The sequence below is a fragment of the Corvus brachyrhynchos genome, unplaced genomic scaffold (assembly GCF_000691975.1).
Source record: "Corvus brachyrhynchos isolate BGI_N302 unplaced genomic scaffold, ASM69197v1 scaffold1, whole genome shotgun sequence".
NCBI lineage: Eukaryota > Metazoa > Chordata > Aves > Passeriformes > Corvidae > Corvus > Corvus brachyrhynchos.
This window is the reverse complement of record NW_008237222.1, coordinates 8,758,980-8,782,947: the sequence shown is the minus strand read 5'-3', so window position 1 is coordinate 8,782,947 and position 23,968 is coordinate 8,758,980. Positions and strand designations below refer to the sequence as shown.

Below are 23,968 nucleotides of genomic sequence, written 5' to 3'. Positions count from 1 at the left end.
ATTATGTTTATGCATGGTTAAGCAACCCTTACCTAAGTGGACAGCTACTGACATGAGGCCTCAAAAGTGTACACTGGTTTTTGTAAGTATAGTGTAGTTTTAACCACTTAAAACAAGTGAAAACACTAATACGTAGTACAATGGTGGACTATGTCGAAGAAATGAAATCCTGGCAATGTGAGAAGTCACAGCCATTTTCTAACTAATATGCTCTGAAGAGCATAAACTCTACCCAACATTTCCTGCTCAGCTTTATTTGCACTGCAAACTCACATTTAAAAGTTCACCCAATGGTCAGCTGAAGCGTGTTTCACCATGTTTCACGCTGGGTTTGCAGACCATTACACCAAGCTGTGCCAGGCTTTCCCGCAGCAGAGAAGAGCCCATTGGGGAGTCCCAGCGCCACCTCCTTACCCGTTGAACTCTCCTTAGTTTGGCACCAGCCAGAGCTGCTGCGAGCCCTGACACTGACCCATCTTCAGCGCCAGCCCCTTGGCCGGCACCGGCTGGCAGTGGGGGCGGTGGGGGGGGCGCGGCGCCCATGGGTGGTGGAGGGACTGGGGGGGGTGGCGGAGGTGGGGGCCCCCCAGATGAAGCAGGGATCACAGCAGCACCACTGGGGTGGCCAGGTGGAAGTGCTGGGCCTGAAATGCAGAGAACAGGAATTAGACGTGAAGCACGATCTCCTCCAGCTCACAGATAAGGTCATGTTCCCACTCCCAATGCCACGGCCTGACTCCAGGACAAGTGGTCAATGCAAGGAAGCACCATGCACGTGGAAGAATGGGAAGAGGTGGTTGTATCAGTGGTCAGTCAGCTACAGTTGTGCCCTCCTGTGAGACCCTGTCACTGCCGAGCAGTCTTCTCCCTCCTCCCTGGCTGGGCTAGTATTTCATTCTGTGTCAGAATCAGAACACAATGCTTCCCAATTCATAAGTGGCATATTTTTCTGCTTCCCCCACAGCCCTCTATATGGAGATAATAAACTCCATGGACTTTGGTTAATATCAGCTTTCCAGGAGAATTGTGGGCTACAGGGACACACCCTTCTTTCTGTCATGCAGAAGGTGTGTGGCCTCAGCCAGTTTTGCAGAATAACCAGGGCACACTCCAGCTCAAGCACCCTGAGGTTCAGCAAAGCTCCTCGCAGCAGCAGCAGCCTGCTGGAAGGGCTGACAGTGGTAACTCCATTGCAGTGTTTCACCTGTCTGTAACAGGTCAGCTGAACAAATACATCTCCCCTAGGGTATTTCCCTGTGTACATCCTGTCAGAACAGGCTGCTCCTGGTACACATTCACGGGTTCAGTTGTTCAGGAAGTGTTACTTTGAAAGACAGGTGAGTTTTGACTGAGAAACATTTGGAAACCATGTTAACATTAACAGCCTGTTTCTCTTCTTATCTAGGTTTTCTTATAATACTGCCTTATTTCTGTGGTTTCTTCTGCCATTATTTCACACTCCCAATTCCATTCTTGAAATGAACCATAGCTGCTATTAGAAATACTTTAAACATTTCAAGCCCTCTTTTGCTCATGAACATAATAGCTAGTAATTCATTGTGGGTACATTTAATTGTAATTGCAAAACTACACCCACCTAATTAGAGGCCAGCCTCAGGCAAAAATTGAACTGAGTCAAAATAATGGACTGATGTGAGTTTAAAATAACTTTATTGAACTAAGTGGATTTCAAGGACTTACATCAGCTGAAGGACTGAGCCTCCAGAGGTTGCAGTAATACTTTTAGCAGAAAGTAAAAGGGAATGTCTTAGTTTTCTTCCTTTTCTAGGCACACCACTTTAGCATTAAATGTGGTTATAAACCTGAATAGAGCCAAGTCACAAAACATATGCTCTGAATTGCAAATAGACATTGCTTGCAATTGTTCTCACTCCGCAGGCTTTAGATAGGCATGAGGAATCAAGACCATATGCAAAGTGGCCAGACCCAAGCCCTTGATCTACCTTCAATGAGAAAAGTTTGCTAGAATAGTTACAGTGACAAGCCCACAACTATAAATGCAGTGAATACCAGGAAGAGAGTTTCTTGAATTAAATAAATTGCACAACCACAGGGGATTCTGCGTATCTTAGACAAAATCCATATTCTGTGTTTCACTGGTAACAGAAATACCACTTAACAAAAGGAGTAAAAATCACCACCTCTACCAATATTCCTACACAGACAAGAAACCTACCACAGACCTGGCCTCCAGCTTCAGAAGAGCCCATCCACTATGTTTGGACCAGCTGAAAATAGGTTCTATATGAAGCTCTTTGAAACAATTTGACTCTGCCAAATGACAAAAATCTTGGTCTGGGATAATACAGTAGGAATATGCATTGCAACAACCCATATACAGGGTCCTGGTTCTGTAATTCTTACTTTTTGCCCGGTCTGGAGTGATTTTGGTATTTTTGCACCCCAGTGTCAGAAATCACATACAACAGGGGTAGCTTTGGGCTCTCAGCCCTTTTTCTATCGGTCAGGGGCAGTGCCAGCCAGGCTTTTTGAATAGCTGACAGCTGAGGCTTTACACAGTTTGCAACTCAATCACAATCAGTACTTACTCAAGTGGGCAATGGCTGATGATGTCATGTAAGGAGGGATCCTCCTGGGCATAGCCACCTCAGACACAGCAGCGTGAGGGGGAGGCAATGGAAGACAGTGTGACATGGGCTGACACCACTGCTGTGCAGGACAGGATGACAGATGGCAGGATGGGGAGGGAGCCTGGCCAGAGGAGCTGGGGGGGCTGGCGATGGTGGGCAGCGGGGAGCAGGGTGCAGCTCCTAGGTGTGGAAAGAAGGACCCATCCACACTTTTCACCTGGGTTCCAGGGGGACCTAAAGCAATTTGTTCTTCAGGATGGCCGTTCAGGGGTACATTTGCTGAGGTCTCCCACCCTGCTTTATCTGTGGGTGCCTTGGCCCTGTCAGGTGGGACAGGAATCACAGGCAGGATGGTGGGACCACGTGGCTGCAGGACATCACCCTTCTGCAGAGATGGTGCATTTGTGGCAGAGGGAGCAGAAGACTGAGGAGAACAGGAAAGAGAAGAGCCCCTGAGAGGCTGGTGAGAGGGAAAGGGAGAATGGGAAGGATGGAGAGGTGGTGGAGACAGCGAGGTTCGCCTAATGCCTGGCATGACAGTCCTGCTGTTTGGGCAGGGTGGAGGGGAGGAACCTGGGGCTGCTGGCAGCTCAGAGACCGAGTGCCTGTGCACGAATTGTGGGGGCTCTCTGGCTCTCTGCTGGGATAGGAAAGGGGACTGACTAGTGACCTCAGGGGCAATGGGTGCTGAAGAGACAGCGCTGGCTTGAGGTAATGGGGGGAGCACAACACCAGAGGCAGGAGCACTGCAGTTACTAGGTGTGGGAGAAGGAGACTGGGGAAGACAGGGGGGAGAGCATATGCTTGGTTGAAGGGTGGAAACTAAAAGAACAGAAAAGACAAATGAAAAGAATAAGGTGGGTACGCAGGAAGGAACGAAACCAAGGCAAAGTGGAACAGAGGAAAAGGAACCATGAAGTAAACGCAAACAGAAACTCAAACAAAGCAAAGAGGAGATGGTGCAGGCACCAGCTTGGGGATTTCCAGCCCTCAGCAGATCCAGAGGGGTGTGTAGAGCAGAACCCTGGCAGTACGGGATGGGCTGCATGCTCTGGTGCCAGTGAGGCTCCTCCAAGCCCCACGTGAATCTGAGTCAGGAGCACGAGCATCACCTTTGCACCAGGGACGGGTGCAAGTGACATGCTGAACACAGAGGTGGCCACCCTATAGGCAGAGAGGGAACAGCCAGCACCCCCTAGGACCCACTCCTTGTGTATGCCAAAGCAGGATTTTGGCTAAGTTCCCTATACAGAACAGCACACTAATCTCTGCTGAAACAAGAGTTCAACTCTTTCTGTCACTGAAGGCATGTGTCTATGTCTGAGCTGGTTTCTAGTCAAAAACTAAGAAGTTTAACAGCTGAGGAAAAACATTTCACTTATGTGGCCAGATTAACTGAAAAAAACTTGCCCCAAACCAAAGCCCAAACACAAGATGGCCATCTTGGCTTGCTTGCTCTGCTGCCTTTCAGAGGCAAAGCCATACTTTGTAGCTATAAACTATTCCTGTCATCTCTTCTCTCAACTTAGTGCAACTTAATATGCTATAGAAGATTTTTGTAAGCTCATTAAATATATATATATTTTCCATTAAGCTCACAGAAGACTTCATGATCACAAAATCCCCAGTGAAGAACATCTAGAGCTGTATCTTCCTCTGTGCTGTAGTTTGCTTTGTGCTGCAGAGCAATGGGGAGTGCCTGAGCACGTCCAGCACATCAACTCCTTCGTGCTGACATCCCCTGGAAACACGGAGTCACTCCTGTGGTGGCTGCACTACCTGCTCTCCTCAGGGGTGTGGAAGAAGCACGGGGAGGCCCCCTCAGAACACCAAAAATGCCCCTCAGCTGTACAAGTTTTGCCAAGTGCAAAACCTGCCTAGCTCCACCTGCATGCCCCAGACCTGAGCCCCTGCAAAACAACACAACCATGCCCGAATGCGTGTAAGTCTCTAGCTGAAAATCTAATCTCTAAAATGTAATCATAACTATAACCACTTTTAGCAGTCTAGCTCTTGTACATCACCCACAAACCCCGACAACAGCAAGAGGAGACAATCAGGGAGAGACTGTATCTGCTTGATTTGATACATGCCTGTGGTAGAGGTTCTTCTTTCCAGCGATTCCTGGCGTTGTTGCTGTTGCTCCATCACTTGTCTAAAACAGCAATGAAAAAACCCTTGGTCATTAGGTATTCTTTATAATTTTGAGTAAAAGCTTTATACCCTGAGAAGCACTGTGTGTCTGGGGCAAGAGCTGATCCTGTGAGGTGGAGGTGGGTCTGATTTCCTGGCTGCAGCCAGTTCCAGTTCACACATTGGGAAGCTTAACCAGGACATAGCCCTGCATGCACCAGACACTGCAGGGGTTGGTTGATCCTTTTAAGGTAACTCCTCAGTGGCTCTGCACAAGGAATAGGCAATGCCCAAGGCCCAGGAGAGCACAGCAAACATGCATGCTCTTAACCTGAAGTGTATGAGCATTGCAAAGAAGGAGTAAGAGGCATCTCACATAAAATCACAGAATCACACTTTGGATAAGGGATAAGGCACCACTGGAGGCCATCTAGTCCAGCCTCCCTGCTCAAGCAGGATCCCCTGGAGGACACAATCCCCAGGATTCTGTCCAGATAGCTTTTGAATACATCCAGGGAAGGAAATATTCAAAATGACACAGTCCAGAGTCTTTTACGGATCAGGAGTCCAAAGCACTTACAGTTAGAATGAAAATATAGCAAAGCTTGATCTGTGTTTTGGTGCTGACTGCACAAAGCCTCTGTTGTCCAGGTGCACATTGAAGCCCTTTTTAGCACTGTCCAGTCTGGCTGACAGCCCCAGCACAGCTGTTCCTGTGCCACCAGCACCACCACCAGCACCACTGAGCTTCCTCTGCAAATACCCATCCCAGCTCTGCACTGCTGCTCTTTTGGCACCTTTCCCCCCAGGAGCTGCCAGCTCCCGTGCTGCCCAGGCCTGCTGGCCCCCAGGGAGAGGCTTGGTACAGGTCTGCAGGGATGTGCAGTTCCAAGGGCCCATCAGCAGAGGTCTGCTCCTGCACACTGGAGCACTCTTGCGGGAACGGATGTCCCTGACCCCCGCCACAAACCCACCCTCACCTGGCTCCTCTTAAAGAAACTGATAGCTAAAAACTAGACTGCTTGCCAGGCTTCTTGGCAATGGATATGTGCATGGATGTGGACTAAAGACTTCAACAATATTAAAATACAACTCTGAATTTACCCTGCTGAAGCACTTGGTAATAAAGTTTATTACCATTTTCTTCCACAGTTTCTAGGTCAAATTTGCCTTAATTAGCTTCATTTATCTTTAGCTCAGTCTTCACTGTGCAGTTTTCTCTTTTCTCAGCAGTTTACTTCATGGTCTGTACAGTAAAGCAAGCTCAACTCTAAGCAACATTTCTATTTTGACTCCTTGCACAGTATTTTAAGACACCCTGTTACATTTTTACTTGTACTTTCCAAAGTCTGCAACACTGAACAATTTTATCTTATTTATATACCAATAGAAGCTTTTAAAAGATAGTCCATAAAAATAAAGTTATATTATGCAGAAAAGAAAGAATATCTTAACCTGCAAATAGATTTTCTGTGTTTCAATTCTAGTTCAATATATGGGACAGGAAAATACATGATTTTGCTGCGGAGGGATCAATCCTAAAGAAGTTTTATGCTCAGGACATGCAATACATGCAACTTCCAGAAAATTGCAGGTTTCTGAGAAAATTATCATACGTGCAAAGGTGAGTGAGTTTTGAGAAAGTCTTAGTTGGTTGATTCAACTGGTGTCATTTAAGCTATGACACTTTAAACCAAATAAATAGAAATCTTTACTTTGATACATACCCTAGCTCTTTCTTGGTTGTTACGAATACAACAGCATCAATTGCACTGCTAAAATTTCAACTGTAAACACATGTACTAGGAATTCCCTGAGCATACTCTCCCCTACCTTAGCTTGGCATTTATCAGCAAAATTTGATGATGACGAACAATTTGATACATACATTTTCCTGATTAAACCTGGTGGAAATTCTAGGTTTATCTAGAGAACCAACTTGGAAAATTCCAGTCTGACAGACCAGGAAAGAAATATGGGTAAGACACTCCCAAATCATTAGAGCTGCTGCAGAACAGATTGAGGTGCAGGGTGCAAAAAACCCAAACCAGGGGTTAGCCACTGCCACTTGAAGTCACTGGGGTTCATACCAGTCCTTTCTGACCTTGGTCAGAAGCAGTTTATATGTGCCAAATGCACCCTCCTACACATGCTAAAAGGAGAAGTTCTTAAACTCTTAGGAAGTCAAATTTATTCCAGTCAAACTAAATAAAACCTGGGATTGGCACAAGGCTACTTAAGGAGTATGCAAGGAGTAAAGTACAAGAGAGGACAAATTACACTCTGACTTAAAAAGATATTCTTTAAACATTCGTGTAAAGGTCTCTGAAAAACCTTTTAAACAGACAAATTTGCAGGGTAGATACTGTAACTTAATTTCCTTGCCTGCTTATAAGATGTTAAAAAAATCCCCCTAGGCTTAAAATTCAGTCTGCTTAAAGAATGCATCAGCATAATTAAAGCTGAAAGTCCTCTAGTGCAGATGCAGTAATATCTAACTGCATCTACTGGCATATCTTATTCCACTCCAGTGGAGCAAAAGAAGCTTTCCCATGGCCATGTGCCCTGTAGCAGTCAAATAATACCTACCCAAAGGGCTTTTACTGTCTCTAAACAAAAAAGAATAAATAAAGTATTTTTATTCTAATATAGTTAAGCTGCTCACATTTTAAATGCACAGAATAGACACCCAAACTGGAGGTCTGAATTACATATGGTCTGCAGAATCAGTGACTTCCTCTGGTTAAAGGAAGAGCTGGATCAGGTTTTTCAGGAAGGCAGTGGGAGAGGTGACACCGCCTGCCTTGGGGTGAGCTGGGGCTCTCTGACCTTTATGATAGCTCTGATATCCCCAGGTAAATCTCAGGTGAAATATCATCACTGCTGACCCATTTAACAGTTATGGGTAAATCCCTACTAAATCTCAGATCCTTCACAGTTATTCATAAAGGTGCAGGAAACTAGTTGCCCTACTCTTTCCTTATAGTTTTTGGAGGCAGGAAGACTCCTGAGTAGCTACCAAGCAAAGAGTTTACCTAGAGCATGAACTTTGGCTCACTTCACCCTTTAAAAGTCATTACAGAATCATTAGCAATAATTACAAAACATTCAGAACCAGGTTAAAACATATACAAGTTAAAAGAGCAGTGCTTACTGGTGAACAAAGGACTGCATGTTCATCCAAGTTACAAACTAGAACTCTGCCTCAGCTGATTAACTCACCTTCTCTGTGCTTCCATCTCATCTGGAGATGGACCATTCTGGATCTGGCGCTGGGCAGCTGGACCTACAGAAAAAAATAAGAGGATGCTATTAAGAAAGCAAATGTGGCTGACTTCCAAAAAACAGTGCCACTCAGATTGTTTCTCCATCTTACCATGACAGATAAACCTCAAGCATTATTGTCTTTTCTTTGCTTTATTATTATTTTTAGCTCTTTTTTTTCCTATTAGACAAATCACTGCCTCCTGTACATTTTTAGTCCCACTGGGAGAGTCCAGTGGCTAAATGTGGAAGCTGATTTGTCCAGAAACTTGGCACCACAGTCGCTGTAGATTACATACTAATCCCTCAGTGATGGTGAAAACCTGCAGTGTTGCAAAAGTTGTCCTGTAGAAGGACAGTGCCTCACACTGGGATGCACTTCTAGCTTTGGCATGGTTCAGCTCCATCCTTCAGGGATTATTCTGTGCTTGAACAGAAACTCAAGCACCTTGCTGAGTCTGGGAGCACACACGCTAACTTGTGCTGCTCTGATGCCGAGCTGGCATCAAAAGCTGCCTGATGGAAGTTGCAAAGAGATGCAAAATTAAACAAGCCTTTTACAAAGGTGGCTTTTCTTTTTACAACGCTGTGGAGGATGCTGCTTCTGCTTCTGGAGGATCCACATCAAGCTGAGCTTTCACTGGCATCCACCAACAAAAACTGACTGTGCATGTCACCACTTCAGTCACATCTCCTCTCTTGATTGATCATGTAACCTCTGTTCTCGAACATTTAATCAAGGACACTGACACTACATCCATTTTCAGAAAGAAACAATTATTCTGAAAATAAAAGTAACTGTTGGTAACATAAGTGGTCTTGCATTTATTACAAGGAGGACTGTTCCATTGACTTGAAGAGGTGGGGTTCAACTGGGATTAAACAGCTAAGACTTTTATTAAATCCAACAGCAATTTTCCTGATAAAGTTAGGAGATCAGTTATGTGCAGGAAATCATTATGCCTCCTTATTTTTTCATTTTCAAATGTAAAACTTCACCCTTTAAAAGTTATCCAACAAAAGAAAATCAGAATTAAACACTTACAAACCTAAATATGTCACTCTCAAATTGTTAAGCGTATTTATCTCTATATTCTTTATGTATTACTGCCAGGCTGAATGTTATCTGAAAACCAATTTAGAAACTACGAAAACAGGAAAGATGGCAAAAATGCATCATAGTCAGAAATTCCAGAGCATTGACTGATCCTGAGGAAATCGTGCATGTTTTTGAAATGTGTTTAAGGACTAACATTTGAAGGGTACACAGCACTTTCTGAAAACCAGGCCTGTGTATTCTAATTTTGGGTCTCCCAAAAATGAAGCCAGTGACAACCACTAAGTCAAAAGCTCTGACAATTAAAAATATCCTATGATTGGGCAGGAAGTGAAGACAGTTCACTTCTTTAATGAGTCATGACTGACAACTTAGTGTTGTTTATCATAGCTCTTTGGCAAACTGTTTACACAGAAATGCCACATTTTGTAAGGATCACAGGAAACAATGAACGTGGGGGAGCAGGTGACTGCTTTGGGAAGCAAGCCTCAGGGAAAAACTTAGCAAGTATTTGGGAACCACAAAGCAGGCGGCTCACATGAAAGCAGTTTAGGGTGTAGCAAGGATCTTATCAGAAACTACACGTGAGGAAGCCAGGGACAGCTCTTAGCCTGCTCAGCCCCAGCTCACAGACACGGAAGGCAGGGATTAATTTCATGCTTGGTTTCGTACGTGTGTGCTCTGCTGTGCACGTACGGCAGACAGCTGTGAGGCTGAGAGGGTTTAAATTCAACTGCATTTCTAGGTTTAATTCCTCTCCACATTCTTAGGTATTTCTCAGACAGAAGCAGACATGAACAGAGAGTGCTCTTGGTGATGCCACCCTCATTTGAAGATGCTTCTCTAGTTGCCCTGTGAGCTGCCTCTGACCCTGGCAGCCCGTGGGAACAGCCTCACAGAGAAGAGCCCTTCTCAGCACAATAAGCAGGAGAAACAGTTTTGTTACTGACCCGTTTGCAGCCTCACAGCTGCTGTGAGCCACATTTTTAACAACTAATTAACGCAGGAGATAACTCTGCGAATGTCTGTGTTTCCTCGCTTCGTTGCTTTGCAATAATAAACCACGCTTTTATATCAGCATCTTGTGATTCAGCTGAAGGCAGACTTTGGGAGCACACAGATGTTTTTCCGTGTTTGTTTTTTCTCCTCCTGCTCAGCCCCACCCCAGCGGCCGCTCTGCCCTTCCCCAGCTGTCCCTACAGACAGCAAGGGGGAACTCCTGGCACGGGGCACTGCTCTGTGGTGGGTGTGGAGGTTTCCATGTGCCGGTGGCTGCTCCTGCACCGCTGCGCAGAGATGTCCACGTCTGGAACGGCGGCCAGCCATAAACCTGGAACACAGCTGTCCCTGAAAGAAAACCCATGCTCCGGCTTCCACTCTGGTGTAGCTGTGCCAGGGAGGCACGAACTAACAGGAACAATGCCATCCTTTCTCTCCTGCGGGGGAAGCTCCAAGGGATGTTTCTTTTCCCTTTTTTACTTTCGCTACAACTGCAAGCAACGCTGACTGCATACACGTAGGAAAATGTCGAAACGAGGACCATTTGTTTGGCTGAGCAACCAGGATTTCGCGCTTCTTCAATACAGCAGGTCCAATCTAACACACTCTCATTTATTATACACATTGGAAGCAGCCCCTGGTTGGGGTTTCTGCAACTCCTACAGCCTCCATGGTGCTTACGGGACAGCGTGGTGAAAGTGGTGGGCTAAGGAAAGGGTCCAGAGTCAGAACTGAATTACAAATATATATGGGCTTAAAATTCATGATACTGAAAATTTTTGCTTTGCATATGAGAAAAACAAGATGATTTCGTGAAAAAAATACAAACCCCCAATACCTCAAACAAACAAACAAACAAACAAACACAAACCCTCAGCAGATTATGGGAGCAAAAGAGGTGTCAGATAGACAGCTCTCCCTCATTGTTCGATGAGTCCAGCATATACTTGGATTGTGGGAGACTCAGGTTCAGCCATCAGGTCTGACCTGTCATCATTTATATTCTGGCAATGTGACATAAACACTTGCTTATCCTGACAAGAACAGACGAAATCATTCCAGATTACAAGTTTCTGCAAGGCTTTTCTTTCCAACAGCAATATCTTTCAAATAAACTGGCATTTTCTGTCATAAAACCCCAAGATATCCATTGCTGAAAGCATTTCTGACCGATGCCAATCCAATCGTCCCTGTTCAGGTCCAGCCTGGGCCAGCGTGCAAACCCATGCTGGGACTCAGCCGGGCAGTGTATTTTGCTTTGTTCGCCATAACCCCTCCTCTTTCCCCCTGTGCCCTTGGCGCTCTTTGCTCCCGGCGGTGCTGCTGCCCGACTCCCGAGTGCCCCCAGGCAGGCCAGCCCCACAGTGAGGTGTGAAACCCTGTGGGTGCTGTCCCCACTTCAGCCAGAGCGGGAAGCGCTCTGTGTCCCCATCCGCCACCACTTCCCCATTCACAGCCTGCCTGTAAGTTCAGCTCTCTTGCCGCTGTTGAGCAATGTCTGGGTCAGCACTTTAAACACCTGCCTCTGCCCCGAGGACCTCAGCCTGCTCTCTCCTAGTGGGGACTGCACGTGCTGGAGATGTCCTGGCACAGCCACACGCCACCATAGAGCATCCGGAGGAGTGGGCGCTAGAATGGGAGCAACAGCGCTGGTGACTAACTGTGCTAGAGACACTCCCTTAAACTCATTACTAGAGACAATTATCCTGGACAAAGCACTGATCTAATTAGCCTAGATAAGGCCCGTAGATAAAGCAGGGTGCCTACACTACTTCTCGGGTCCAAGTGAGTACAGCCAGAGTTGGATGTCACAGCAGGTCAGGTAGACCTAACTTTCCATGGGGAGTTGAAGGACTGAGAAGAGGGATCACTGCTCACTGCAGTCCCTCACTGCAGCTGGGCAGAGCCATGGGCCCTTCAGTGCTGCCACACTGCCACGGCACCCCCGTGGAAGGGGGTTTGGACTCCACGTGTCCTGCTCCTGCCTTGTTTGGTTTGACGTGCAAGGCACCCTGGCAGAGAGAGGGAGCACACCCCACTAAGGGAGGGTTTGGGTACAGTGTCACAAAGCCTGCTTTCAGGCAGTTTGCCTCACTCCTATTAAATATTAACTTGAAATAGAAAGAGTTTCAGTGATTGTTACTCACAGGCTGGGTGCCTCGGCAGCATTTTAACAGAGTACATTAAATGCCTTCTATAACATCATTTAGACGTTGACCAAACTTCTCCTCTGAGAACTGCGAAGAACTTTATCAGCCTTAATTAAGCTTCACCAATGCTGTGAGGCAGAAGTGACTCAATTACACCCAGGCCGTGTCTGCACAAATAAAATTTGGTTGCAGCAATTTACCTACAGGTGAGATTTGCTACTGACGCAGTCAAAACTATGCAAAAGGTCACCTAAGGCATTCTTATTCTGATGCAGACCAAATTTGGTTTGACCTGAGGCAGGTAGAATGCAGGGAAAGGAGCATTTCCAACTGTGTGCCAGAAAACCTTCTCTACCTCCCTTCTTTGTTCCTTGGTGACCAGAAGTGCTGTAAGTCTGTGGCAAAGCAAAGTAAAACACATCCTCTTAAAATCATCTCCAGTAGTGTTTTACATAACCTGAGTTTACCCTATACCACACTGGATAAGGAGCAGTGTCTATCAGGTACCAACTCCCAGCTGAATTCTAGAAATTCCCATCTTAGAACCTATTAAAGGCACCATTCCCAAGATTGCAACTGCTTTGTTTTTATCTTTTACCTCGAGATTACTTTAATCCAACATGAAACAGGCCCCGCTTAAAGTGAAATAAGGGTGTGAGCACAGGGGGTCTGTATGAAGTCTGTTCATTTGAACTAAAAACTGATTTAACATTCACTGCTGAAACTTTCTGATGTAGATAAGATTTAAGGACAGTGACAGAGCTGGAAAAACAAGCCTTGTATTAAACATGGGAGTGCCCTACCCTCTCATTAGTTCAGACCTCCTGCAAGGACGTGTGTACAGGTGCATATGCTGTGCACAGTCCGTCTTTTTTTTCTGGTTTTTTTTTTTTTTTTTTTTAGGAAAAATCAACAGATGGAATTGTAGGGGTCCCTACATGTACAACCACACAGCTGTGCACGTGCACTGAGCAGGATGGAAGACATGAGATGCGGAGGAGAGTTACCAAAAAGAAAGGCCATGCAAAGATCCAGAAAGATGATTAGAAAGAAACCATCTTCGATTCACCAGAAGTGCTACTGAGCACACCAACAGGAAACCAGTGTGCCTTTAGGTCAACTACTGAAGCTGTTAATTCCATTATTTTGCATAAAATTTGATGACACTTGTTTGATCCTGGTTGGTTGTTCATCATGGCACTGGCACAGCATTTGATAATTTTTCATGCTGGTGTCTTGGTTGAGCTGGTGGAGAAAAACTTAATTCTTTTTCCTTCTGAATACAATACAGATGAGACAGTGCTAAAGCAGCTCCTGCAGCAAGCAACTCCACTCTGACAGCAGGGGTTATAGTAAATATGTAAAGGACATGGCTCGGCTGCATCTATCTCAGCAACAGGGCCTCAGCTCAGCAGCACAATTCGGGTTACCTCTCACATAAAAACCAGCACAACCAGCTTTAAAAAAGATTTAAAGAATACACGTAGGTGACTGTGCAAACAGGAAACCTTTCACATGAGGTGGCTCCAGGGCTATTGGGGTCAGCATGTTCCCCAGAATGCAGCCTGGAGTGGTTGGGAATGCATCCCCATAGTTAGGGCAAGCAACAGGGACAGGAGCCCATGTGTTCTGGTATGGGACTCCCTGTATTTTATCTGGTGACTGATTAACATAACATGTAAGAACTGGAAATTATTTCCCTCTCAGCAGCTCAGCTCTGACAAGAAGAATAAAACACACACTGCTCTAGAATAGCACAAGCTTGTCAGGGTGGGGGGAAGGTGAGCAAGGAAAGCTGCAGTTCTGCCTGGGCAGGGGAAGTGGCTGAACCTTGGTTTCCTGTTTCCTGAGAAAGTGCTTTGAGCACCAGACCTTGAGGATGGCAGCCCAAGGGAAGGTGATGGCGACACATCCAACTGGATCAGGCACCAGTGCTGCAGAGCCTGCCACATGTGCTCAGACAGGACCAGACCTGTGCAGTGGTGGCTCTCCGAGAAACAAAGAGAAATTCTGTCAAGATGAATGCAGGAAACCTCCATGCAGGACAGGAAAAGATGGACCTGGAGCTTCCCAGGGGAATTCTGTTTACTTTGCTGAGCTCTGAGCAAAAGAGAACTAATTCAGCAGCGGCTCAATTATGCGTGGATGAAATTGAGGAAGGTAAGGCAGCCACCTGCCAGGCAGCTCCGGGTGGGGGGACTGCCAGCACCTCCCTCCTTGGCAGAGCTGGTGCAGGCACTCTGATGCCTTTAGAGAAGAGCCTTGTTTCCACAGGCAGTTTCATGATAAGTAAGCATCCAACTTAGTTGATGACCAGTAGCATTTGTTAGGGGAGCTGTCTCTGGCTCTGAGAAAAATGTTACATGCATAGAAAAGTATAGGGAGAGTTATTTCACTTTTTTTGTATTACAAAAAACAAAGGGAAAAAAAAAGCATCATTGACTTTCTAAGGGTGTAATTCCAATACTGGTGGCCTTATAAAGACGCTCAGGATAGATGATGGGAGAAGATGTCAATCAGTGCCAGAAGTAAAATAGCAATCTATAAAATCAGGACCGTGAGATTAGCTTAAGAAAAAAAAGAAAGTAAATTAACCCCACAATTATTAGTGTCAAATAAACAAGCCCCAGAGCACTTCTGTTCCCTCCTTTTTTTGATTGTTTTTCAGAATGTGCATCAAGTCTATTTTCCTGAACATCCAGGATTGAAACATTTCAATAAAGGTGAAGATTAGCTCATAATCTTGTACCTCTAGGCAGTAATGGAGCTTTAAGAAAAACACCAAATACCATCAGAATCTCATTAAAATTGAGACCATGTGCCATCCTGAGAAGCTGGCACCCCCCACCACTGCATGGGCATTCAGTTAATGCCAGAGTCCAGGCAGGGGATGCTCCAAGGAAGCTGAGAGTGGAAATCAATACGCACCATCTAAAGATATGGTTTATATTGCAAAGTTTTTTTCCTGAATTTGGTTTTAGTGAGGACATGAATTGTTTCACTCCAGTGTCAGTTTGACAGGTGTTGTCCCAACAGAGACAGGGACACTGCACTGCTGGCCTCGTGCTCTGCAGTAGGAGCGTTGCTGAGCTCAGAAAGCACTTTCCCTTGGATGTCTCAAGCCCCACACATCCATTCTGTGAAATATAAACTGAGTATCTGCTTTTAGCTAAGTGTGACTGTGTGTGTCTGCACCCAAGTAAGGGCATACATCTGTTCATTCCCACTTCACACTTATATTTCTTTACATCAAATAAAAAGCAGGGATTTGATAATTTCTTTTTTTTTGAGATGAATTGAAACTCTGAAAATCTCTGAAGTCACAGGGAAAAAGCACCCAAACACTGGCATGGACAGCAGTTCAATCAGCTGATATTTACACACTTAGCTGGTCAAACATCATCTCTAGTTTTGCCTAACAATAGGATTTATGACACATTAGATCAGAAGTGTATATATATACCCACTGTACCCTGGTGCAGCACCCAAGGCACCAAGAGCACCACAGCCTATTCTTGGCCCATCTCTACATGCAACCTTGCAAGGCAATGCTCTCGAGTTTTCAAGTGTCTCCTTCCTGTTTCACTACTGCTATCACAGCAAACCCCTCAGGGTAGTCTTTTCCACCACGTGGAGAACAGCAGGGCCCATACACGCACTGAAGCACCATGCACACAGAAAACACCATATTATAAACACACTTTTTGCATCTAATTAATGGTTAAGATCCAGACAAGATCCATTTTACCAAGATTTAAATCCCAACATTTCTGTAAGGCAACTATGATGGGTACCTGCACCTGGATAAGAGTACTGGACAGAAGAGGACTCTTCTATGAAACACAACTAAATGGAGATATATTTTGGGATTTATGAAAAAAAAAAAACCAAAAAACCAACAAACCACATGTAAAGATATCATTATGAATAGGTAGGATTCCTTGATAATTAAGTCACAGTCTAACAAATTAAACAGATAAACAAAATATTCAAATACAGCACCTGATCCCATTCACACTTACACCCAAAGCCAAGCTATCTGCTTAAGGGAAGCAGAAGTCCCACTAACTAGGAAGGCCCAGAGTAAACCCACTCATCTCTGCAAATCCTCATTTCCAGAATAGCTAACAGGAATTGACAGTCACAGGTAGGTCGTTATGGAGAAAAAAATAGGAAAACATCCCATTAACTATAGCAGGTATAAAATGCTGCCCTTGTCCATATCTGTTTTTTAAAACCATTATCTATTCCATTCACTAGCAAGTGAAGAGAGAAGCAATCCAACACATTGATTCAGAAGCCTTCGTCCCACATTCTTGCTGTAATGACTTCTCCTGATTTAGCAGCCCTGACTAATGCTGGCATCTCCTCAACCTAATGGGTCATTTCTCTCAAATATTATCTCAGCCTCCTACTGCCCACCTGACAGAATTAAAAGCAAATTAAAGAAAAATGATCCATCAATGCAGTACAACTGCAAGTGGTTTCCCAGCACAACAGGATGGCGGCACAGAACATCTCCATGCAAAAATGCCCTGGCGCGAGCATCCCTTCCCCCTTCCCAGGAGAGCTCCCACAGGAGCACGGCATGCAAGGGACAGGACGTGCAAGGCAGCGGGGAGATTTCCATCACCTACAAGACATTCGGCACAGGATGATGCAGTCACAGTGGCAGAGGCAGAAGCAGTGCCAAATCCATTCCCTGCTGACCATAGTATGGCCGCAGCCGCCTCAGCGCACTCCCTGTGGCACCCTCCGCATGCCCGGCACTCCCCGCAGACCAGGTTTCACCAGCTGTAATCAATCCCCCACTGCAGCAGCACAGTGGGCCTGGCCACTTAAATATTTAATTGGACCCTTTTCCTCACCTATCACAACACTTCGGGGTGTCTGAAGCCAGACTTCATTGTCTGGACTTTCACATAATACCGTGAAAGTAAGAAAAGTTGCATTTTCTGCCTCCTGCCCCAATCAGATTGCCCTGCGTTCACCTACGTGCAAGCAATTACAATAAAAGCAAAGTGTGAATAAACAGAATGTTCAGTTGTCCTGGGGACAAAATGGCTGCAACTGAACGTGCAGGATCGAGTTCACTGGCAGAGTAGCTTCTGAAGTCAAGGAGGTGCAGTGATAAATGTTGAGCACTAGTCTTAAAATGTAAGTGTGAACAAGATGGCTTCAGAAATATGTATATCTGGCTTAAAATCCCCATCTGCTATTAAATTTTCAGTACTCTTCATCATCCCATCATCCCAGATCTCCTCTGATTCCAACACTTCACTCTTTTTACTTTGCCTGCTAATCACTTTCCTCGTCTATATTTAAGTGTGGCAGGTCTTCTAGAGGCAATCCAGTTGAAATTAATGGAGAGTTTGCATGAGGAGGATAAACAGAATATTTATTTGCTCTCCACCTCTGCCTTATCACCTTTGATCCATTTCCTTCCCTCCTCCTTGTCTTTGCATTATTCTGTCTGCTGGGGACTTCACACAGCCTAATGCTCTACTCCTCAAGCAGACTGATAGCTGGTTTAGGGAATGTGTCTCCATAGCTTCTGCGACATTACTCTGATGTAGATCAATTAGTGTTTTGACCCACTGAACTCAGCTGCTAAGTCTTCTATCTAAATCTGATTTTTAGAATATGCTGAATAAAAATGGTAAGTTTCTATAAGTTACCTATGGTTACACCAGGAGAAACCCAGGTGGAACAAGTTCATAATTAGCAATGTACCAAAGCCACTCCTATCCTTCTCAGACAATACTTACTCATCACAACTCAGTAGCTGCTCACTCTCCGTACCTGCCTCCCACAACATTCTCAGAATGACTGATATGTAGATATTCTGCTAGCAAAGCTGCTTATCATATGTTTTCTAATGCTTGCTGCTATGAATTATTTATGACCCATTTTAAGTCTACAATATCAATACCTCTCAGGTATTCCCCACTATCAGATGGAGCAAAACAAGCATTAAGTAATCAATATCTGCGACAGCAAAAACTCTGTTAATACCAAACTATCTTTTTCACTATGGCACATAGATGGTCTAAACTCTACCTCTATTTGCTCATTGTTTTCTTCTTGCTGGCTTATCAAGCCATTAGAGGCACACCAGAAACAGGAGTATTAAATTCAAACCCGAGTGTAAATTCAGGGTCTTACAGCCATAAATGCCAATGGTTTTGTGTAATTACATTCTGAGGATTTAAGAAGATTTGTGAATATATTTAAATGAACAAAAATAGCATTAAAATTGTAGGCCATGTTTTATATTCAGGACTCTGGTTTTCCTAGAGAACACGGTATCAAACCATTGCATTCTCAGTTTTGAGAGCACTTCAAATCCTTTTTGTTCTCCTGTGCTTTCTTGCTGTATCTCACACTGAAGGACTGAAGGGAAGCATCTGGCTGATGTAAAATATCACCTCCAAAGTGCTCGCTTATCCTGCAACACCATTGGAACCACCTGCTCTTTCAAAAGAAAACAGTATTACACAAATGTAGGCAATTTAAAACACTGTATCAAACTAATGAAAGAATCTGTAAACCCAGAGAGGTACAACTTAATTCTGTCATAAGAATGCATCTAACTCTTTCAGTGACTTATTTGGCCGAGACTATGTCACCCCGTATTTTCTTTATTATTTGCTTACACACTTACCTCTTACACAGTGAGGTTGTAGTTTCTGTGGGGTTAAATATGGTCATGACTAATAAAAAGCTAAAAAACATCCTTGAAGGCCAAACAGCATCTCAGAGACTCTCAAACCGATCTAATAGAGATTAACCAACTCCTGCAGATCCTTTGGCAGACTTACCACCTGCACAACAAACTCCCTGCCAACAGTCTGCCATGGAGCCAGAAAACCAGTGAGTGGGTGTGATAACTCCTGCCTCCACCCCAACTCCACCCTCCTCCCTAAAACTGATGTAATATTTTTAAATAGCTCATTCAAACACAATGTGGGGCAGCAGAGCCAGGGTCACCATGTGACTAAGTGGCAGAGTAGGAGAGCACATTTGGTTTGGGAACAGGGTCTCTCAGCAACTCCACCATCACTTCTGACTTGGAAATAAAGATTGGTATCCACAATCCCACCAGCAAGAGAGTGACCCCTTGAAAGTGGAAATAGCAGCATGGCCCACAGGAAAAATAATTAAAGACCCTCAGAAGGCAGTTTCCCCAGAGAGTATGACACAAGCCACCACCTTTTCTTCTACTTCAGGTAAACAAAGTTATGACTTGCTGGACACTATCAGTGTCGATCCAAGTTTGGGAAAAAACCCCAATCTGGTGCAGCCAAAAACATTGTAAAAATACTTTCATAACACCTGCACTGGGATTCCTAAGCTGTGATACATGTGCCACCAGCTGCATGCTAGTCACTTAGAAGGGATACTCTATTGTGCAGTACTGGGCATAAAACCCCCCCAGAAATCTTGTAATTTCTTATTAGCATTACTTGCCTTTCCCAAAGGTTACAGGCCAGCTTGCCTGTGGTAGCACAGATGATTCCTGAATGAGGAGCACTTGCAGATGCTGTGCACCTGAAGAGATTTTAAGTAACAATTCAATTGACCACCTCTTACTCCTGTATATAAAAAAAACCTTGACCTCATTTTGAGCATGAACCAATACCAGCTGCCTGGAAGGCAAGCACTCCCCCAACTAACTGCTCCTGTAATCCTTGCAACAGGAAATCAATTGTGCAAATTGCATTTTGACAAATATAAATCATTACTGACAAAAAGGCTGACAAATCCCTCTTGATGCCCAGCGCTTACCTGGTGCAGCAGCCCGCTAGAAGGAGAGGTGCTAGAAAAATGCTTCTTTTTTAAACAGTAGTTGGAAAACACTAATTCCACAGTCTGCAGCAGTGAAAAAAAAGGACAGCTCTGATCCTGCAAGTGGTAGCAGGCAGGCAGGTGACTCCTACATGAAGCCTTTTGCAGGAAGGCTGTAATTATCTGGTTGAGCACCTACTGTGATTGTATCTGGAGACTGTGTGCATAGGAGCCAATATGCAGCTGATACAACTCATGTCATTTTACTTTCTGTACATTTTGTCCCTGATTGAAAAGGTTGCCTTCCTTCTTTATTCCTAATATCTATTATCCATGCTTGAGAAGGCACTTAACAGCACATTAGACAGCTAAGAACCCAGAGGCCGTGCCAAAACTGAAATAACACTATGAAATGAATTGAGTGCTTGGTTTCATTTTAGTACCACTCTGAGAAGGTTTGTACTTTAGAAAGCTCTGGAAAGCACTCAAGAAGGAGAACAATGAACTTTTAAGTTCCTCAGCCAGGCAAAATATAAGAAAAAAGCCATTGTCATGCCATTGACCAGATCTTTGCAGTTCTTAAGATGGAAACTCATTTCTGGTATTAAGGGTCAGTGTCAGATGTTTTGTTATACCTGTAGAAGCTGATTATACTGAACAAGCCTTAAATTTTTATATTGCCTTTTTCTGCTCTCAACCTCCATTTCCACCATCAGTTCCAAAGGACTCCTGGGTACTGTCCCAAGGAGAGCTGAAGTGTTTCCCAGTAGTACACTATGCTTTCGGGATGGCTGCTATTCGACAGACAATGCACTCACTTACCTTAGCAATTAGGCTTGAGTAAGACTGTACAGAGCAGATTTAAGACCTGGGAGAAAGCAGCCTGCTCACCTCCACATTTTGTCTCTCTGGAGCTGCTCCCTGCATGGAGGCTTGGCTGAGTCCATGCCAAGCCAGGACTCTTAAGTTAATGGATCCTCTCCTGAATTTCAGTACCCTGAAGTACAGGCACAAGTGAGCAAGACCAGCCGAGAAATACAGGCTGTAACCTTCAGTTCTTGCATGGACAGCCCGGATTTAGGTGCCTGAATCAAGACCCACCCATGCGAGTGAGAAGACCCAGCTGGCACAGCATCTATTTAGAACTAGCCCCTAACACGTATTTCCAGTTACAAACCATTTTTAATGGGACGCAAGACTGAAAGTTTCTGCCAAGAAATAGAGAGCAAGAAGCATTCAGGCAAATGCAAGTCTCACAGACCAAGCCCAGAAAAACCCTGTCAACTCAAGTAAAAATTACAGTTACCAGAAAATGATCTGCATTGGAGCATCTTGTACTGATGCCATTCTCCAGTAATATGCTCTGATTAAACCATGCCAGTGTTTGTGGTACTAAATTAAACAGTATTTAAAAGACATGCTTACACTTCCCATATCTTTTCTTTGCAGGGCACTGCTAAGAGCAAAATATCTGCAAAGGAAAGATGAAGGCTGGTAAATCAGTCATTTCTCATGACAGTTGCCCCACTTACAAGTATTTAAGCTGCTGTCTGTCAGTAGCCTGTAGTATGATAACAATTAAATAGTCACTAGTAACATACCTATATTACTGCATACTGCTTTCTAAATTGCCTTCTACAAAAAAGTTTCAATCAATTTAACTGATGGGGAAATTTGAAGTCTGCTACACTGCTATTAGCATTATTTGGTATAAAGGAAGTGCAGGCATGCATTTGATACTTCTCAGAGGGCTCGACTTAATTTAAACTTGCAAATTAATTATGATCCACTTGAAAATGCATTCTCTTCCCTGAGAGTATGAACAGGCACTTCTGGGAAACCATGATGAACTTCTCCTAAGATGCAGAAAGCCTGAGACCCAGGAAAAAGCCCCAAACTCCTGTACAGAGGCTAGCAAGCACAATTCAAAGCCCTTCAGCTTTGCAAACTTCTAGTTGCATCCCCACCCTCCTCAGTTATTGGTGCCAATCTAAAAGAGGGATGAATCCTCCCCAGCCATGCGTCTCTCTGCTGATTACAGGAGAAGCCTGGGTGAGACTCAGTCCTATAAATACAGCTGGGATGAGTCCAATCCTAAGAGAATAAGCCTCTGCCAAATTACCCATAGATCCAGGGAGGGTTTGGAAAACCCAGTACCATGCTGCATTGGCTCAGCACTCTGCTCACCGCTGGTGACTCACGTTGGGTGTGCCAGGGGGAGCCTTGCAGGGGGCACGGGGAGCAAATGCTCCTTGCAGTGAGTAACAGATGCCTGTTTGGCTCTGCCCGACCTTCCACAATGGGACCTCTCCTGATAAATCAAACAGGGTTTCCCCCTCCCTGTTCATCCCCCAGAATGAGGTGTGGAGGTTTATTCATCACTGAGCTTGGGTGACCAGCTTTCTGTCCTATTATTGATCTCATTATTGAAAGGAGGCTGGCGAGGTAAGTGGTTGTGAGACAACTGTGACACAGAGCACGTATCCTTTCTCCCAGCATAGAGAAAAAGCACTTCCGAGAATGAGAGTTAAAAATAGTTGCCTTGCCTTAGAGGGTGTATTCACTTTGAAACACAGAAAACAAGTCTAAGCTGCACCTCTAATATGACAGGCACCTTTAGCAGCCTGCTCTCTGCCAAAATACCTAATTCCCTACTCTTTCTTCTCCTTAAATTTTTTACCATTTCAAATTGTAGATGCTTTTCACATGCTATGAGAAGCTTTGGGGGAGAGAGGGCAGATACAACCTTCTAGGTTACATTAAACCGAGCCTTTTTTCAGAACAAAAAATCTCTTCAAGGTTATTTCTTGAAATCTCTTGCAATCCTGTCTTTATTCCCACATTTCTTACACCAGTGGTGTTTCAGCTGCCCAGCATCCTCTTTTAGCCCTGCTCTGTGCCTGTGTCCCAGGTGGAGGACAGGCTGGCCACATTCCACCCAGTGCTGAGATGACTGAACAGTCTGGTTTGAGTATCAGCATCAGCAAGGCAGCTTGATGCTTTCAGAGCAAGGTGCATCCTTTCAAACACAGTATTTTATTTACCAGTGATGGTAATGAGCCAGTTGGGAAAACGTACCTGGGGAAGTGGTAGATTCTCTATCACATGAAGTTATTACATCAAGACAGTGACTTTCTAAAATATGCTTTCACTTGGTAAAGAATTTGTGGCCAGAATACCAAAGGTTTGAACAGAGGTTACAGTGGATGGCTTTAACGATCTCTTCTGACTCTAAAATTCTAGGAATCCAACATCATTGCTTACAGGCTTCTTTACACCAAAGATCTGCTTGACTCTTCTGGGAATCCATTAAAGCTTAAAAGCTTGCCAGGCTGAGAAAATAACCGTGATATTTCCAGCTGCTTTCCCCAGAATGTTACATTAATCCTTCCCCTGGCCCTGAGCAAGCCTTGCCACTTTACTTTCGAGCAGCTTGACAAAGGAGCATGGTTGGACTGCTCCTCTCTGTGGCTCCATAAGGGCTCCCCCCTCCCCATAAGTTTGCTCTCAGGTATTGCCAAGCCACCAAAGGATTTGGGAAGCTTTCCTTGCTGTTCCCTGACATGGGTATAAGCATTTCTTTACAAGTCTGGAAGCTGGCACCACAATTCCCATTGATGACCAAGCAGAGCCTACCAGCAGACTTAAGTGATAGCCTAAATAAGAACCACTAGGAATGTCATTCGTCATAAAGCTGAAAAACTATCAATGTCCCACTTCTCCTGCATGCAGAAGTGACAAACAGTAGACAGAGCTTGCTGCCAAGGATGGGACCTGGCTGAACACCCCCTCTCCACCACCAGGACAAGCCCACCTGGGCACCCGAGAAACGTGAGCAATTCTGCATCGTGCTGATGAAGTTCTTAATCTACATGTCACCCAAGCTGAACTGCAAAACAAGGCTGCCTGCCCTAGTTATCAAATGACCTGAAATTCAGCACGATCATCTGCCATAACAGCTGGTT

At 44.7% G+C, this 23,968-nt stretch overlaps 1 protein-coding gene across 10 annotated transcripts in view; it reads right to left on the bottom strand.

The window, feature by feature from the left end:
• EVL (Enah/Vasp-like) overlaps positions 1 to 23,968 on the bottom strand; it is a 121,631-nt gene that overhangs the window by 10,757 nt on the left and 86,906 nt on the right. For 6 of the 10 annotated variants that reach the window (XM_017729074.1, XM_017729076.1, XM_017729077.1 and 3 more), the window contains exons 4-7: positions 7,968 to 8,031; positions 4,706 to 4,767; positions 2,571 to 3,434; positions 415 to 644 (exon numbers count right to left, since the gene is read on the bottom strand). In XM_017729074.1, the coding sequence (XP_017584563.1) occupies positions 415 to 644; positions 2,571 to 3,434; positions 4,706 to 4,767; positions 7,968 to 8,031 (1,220 nt within the window). Of the gene's footprint in view, positions 1 to 414; positions 645 to 2,570; positions 3,435 to 4,705; positions 4,768 to 7,967; positions 8,032 to 20,003; positions 20,128 to 23,968 lie in introns of those variants that run through there. The other 4 variants (XM_008629748.2, XM_017729080.1, XM_017729079.1 and 1 more) reach the window with 2 other exon arrangements.